The 3,403-nt window shown below is 43.3% G+C and overlaps 1 protein-coding gene across 1 annotated transcript in view; it reads right to left on the reverse strand.

Annotated features, from left to right (window-relative positions):
* Positions 1-2,975, reverse strand: part of LOC101884921 (lysophosphatidylcholine acyltransferase 1) — a 23,544-nt gene extending 20,569 nt beyond the window's left edge. The window contains exon 1 of the mRNA XM_087286382.1: positions 2,739-2,975. Within this exon, the coding sequence (XP_087142508.1) occupies positions 2,739-2,840 (102 nt within the window). The 5' untranslated portion in view covers positions 2,841-2,975. The remainder of the gene's footprint in view (positions 1-2,738) is intronic.
* Positions 2,976-3,403: the final 428 nt, after the last annotated feature.

The following is a 3,403-nucleotide window of genomic DNA, read 5'->3' on the forward strand; positions in this document are numbered from 1 at the left end:
AAAGCCTAAAACTCTCCTCATTCTTGTGAACTCAGCCTCGTCACATCCCTAGCAAAAACAAACAAACAAAAAAAAACTATTTATCATTCATTCTTTCATTTTCTTGTCGGCTTAGTCCCTTTATTAATCCGGGGTTGCCACAGCAGAATGAACCGCCAACTTATCCAGCACATTTTTACGCAGTGGATGCCCTTCCAGCTGCAACCCATCTCTGAGAAACATCCACACACACACTCATACACTACAGACAATTTAGCCTACCCAATTCCCCTATAGCGCATGTGTTTGGACTGTGGGGGAAACCGGAGCACCCGGAGGAAACCCACGCAAACCCAAGGAGAACATGCAAACTCCACACAGAAACACCAACTGAGCCAAGGATTGAACCAGAGACCTTTTTGCTGTGAGGCGACAGCACTACCTACTGCGCCACTGTGTCGCCCCAAAACCTATTTAATCTGATGAAAATAAAGTTGAGGTAATTGTTGTTACATAATAAAGACACATGTTTGTGTTCAGGGTGTCCTTAAAATAAATGCCATAGTATAAAAATATGGGCTGATTAGTCTTCTGGAGCTTTCATACTTGGTTCATTGTCTGGACCGTATCCAAGTTCGATTGCCCCCCCCTTGTCACCTCCTCTGTTGGTTTGTGTTCACACCGTCTTTTTCCTTCTGAACCCTGGTGTGCTTGCGGCACCAACAGGGCTTAATTTGTGCCGGAACATGCCGGATACGGCACCTCATTGTACCGATCCCCTTCCTCATGTACTCTCAACTCTTGATCAATACACTACCTACCAAACATCTTGTGGTCTATCTGACTTTTAGGAACACAAATAATAACTGGACTTCTACTTGATGATTTGGTAACAGAAATAATGTGTAGGATAGAATATAAAGTCCTGCTGCAGTGGAGAGAGAATGAAGATCCTGTCTGACTCCATCATGAGCTTGGAGGACTGCATGCTGATGGATGGATAGATAGATAGATAGATGGATGGATGGATGGATGGATGGATGGATGGATGGATGGATGGATGGATGGATGGATGGATGGATGGATGGATGGATGGATGGATGGATGGATGGATGGATGGATGGATAGATAGATAGATAGATAGATAGATAGATAGATAGATAGATAGATAGATAGATAGATAGATACATAGATACAATCAGTCACGGTGATAGAGCGACATATAGTGACAAACAGAGCAACAAAGAGATAGTGACAAATAGAGCAACACATAGTGAGAGAAATAGAGCAGCAGAGAAATAAAGCAACAAAGCAATAGAGCGAGAGAATGACAGATAAATAGATATAGTGAGAGAGATAGAGTGGCAAAAATATAAAGATATATAGAGTGACAGAGAGATAGATATGGCAAGATAGACTAAGTGACAGATATACAGTATAGAGGGACATACAGAGCAACATAGATAGATAGATAGATGATAGATAGATAGATAGATAGATAGATAGATAGATAGATAGATAGATAGATAGATAGATAGATAGATAGATAGATAGATAAGTCACGGTGATAGAGCGACATATATAGATAGTGACAAACAGAGCTACAAAGAGATAGTGACAAATAGAGCAGCAGAGAAATAAAGCAACAAAGTGAAAGAGTGAGAGAAAAATAGATAGATAGATAGATAGATAGATAGATAGATAGATAGATAGATAGATAGATAGATAGATAGATAGATAGATAGATAGATAGATAGATAGATAGAGACAGAAATAACCGAAATAAACCGGAGCATCCGGAGGAAACCCACGCGAACGCAGGGAGAACATGCAAACTCCTCACAGAAACGCCAACTGAGCCGAGGATTGAGCCAGCGACCTTCTTGCTGTGAGTGTGAGGCGACAGCACAACCTACTGCACCACTGCGTCGCCTATATATATATATATATATATATATATATATATATATATATATATATATATATATATATATATATATATATAGATATAGTGACAGAAATACAGAGATAGAGCAACAGAGAGATAGATATAGCAAGAAATATAGAGCGACAGAGATAGATATACAACAGAGATATAGGCAGATGAAGCAACAAGGATAGATAGTTGGATACAGTGTAACAGCAAAAATAGATATAGCAAGAGAGATATAGATAGAGGGACAGAGAAATCGATAGATTCTGTGAGTTATAGTGACGAGATATAGATAAGACAGATAGAGCGACAGAGACAAACAGTCACAGATAAAGCAACACATATGCAGATAGATAGATAGATAGATAGATAGATAGATAGATAGATAGATAGATAGATAGATAGATAGATAGATAGATAGATAGATAAAGCATCTGACAAGACCTAACAGTTGTATTGGGGTGTGTGTGTGTGTGTGTGTGTGTGTGTGTGTGTGTGTGTGTGTGTGTGTGTGTGTGTGTGTGTGTCGCGGCTCAGCTGAAGACAAAAGCGGCATCTATGTCACGTGTTCTGAAGCGCGTCTGTGCCGCAGCTGAGCCGCAAGATTCCTGCTTCCTGATTGGCTGCTGAAGGACGAGCCGCAGGATTCCTCGCTGCTGATTGGCTGCTGAAGGCCGAGCGCAACATGTAGCACAGGAAGGAAACTCTGCTCCAGCAGGCCGGAGATCAGCAGCATCACTATCAGGCCAACATTATCATCCACACACACCACACCGTGCACACACAGCAAACACACACACGCGGGCAAACACACACGCGCGCGTACCTGCAGCTTCTGCGCAGCCGTGAAGCGCAGCTCGTGCACGAACGGGTTCCTGAAGGGAGCGCGCTTCTCCTCATCCGCGTGCGCGCTCTTCTTCATCCTCATCTCGACCGTCGGTGTGTGTGTGGCTGCTTGACGCCTAATGACGCGTTATAACGTGCTGGAGCGGGGTCTGGAGGAGGATCATGTATTTCGCGGCTCTCTCCGTGTGCGCGCACTCACTCAGTCCCGCTGGATGTCATGGAGGGGCAGAATCCCGCCGCCACTGCGCATGCGCGGGACTGCTCCTCCTCCGCTCACGCCATAAGATGCTCCGCGCTGATGTGACTGCGCATGCGCACATCCTCCTGAAAGATGACGGTGCTCTCCACGAGTGGGCGCTCGGACACACACACACATACTCAGGTTTGTTTACCTTAAAATAAAAATAAATAAATAAAAAACAAGTAAAATGAATACAAAACCAAGCAAAGAAACAAGTAAACACGTGAATGCAGTAATAAAGAAAGATGCTAAAGGGCAGGGGTGTTAAGCACAGCTCAGGCTGAGGCTGAATTAGAGAAGTAATGGGCGAACACTCGTTATTCAGGCTTGTTTGTCCTCAGTGAGAGGAACAGTGTTGCTCACATGAGTCTTAATAAGATCTGCTTCTGTGGAAATGTGCAGTT

The sequence above is a fragment of the Danio rerio genome, chromosome 16 (genome assembly GCF_052040795.2).
Source record: "Danio rerio strain M-AB ecotype USA chromosome 16, GRCz13ab, whole genome shotgun sequence".
NCBI classification, from domain to species: domain Eukaryota; kingdom Metazoa; phylum Chordata; class Actinopteri; order Cypriniformes; family Danionidae; genus Danio; species Danio rerio.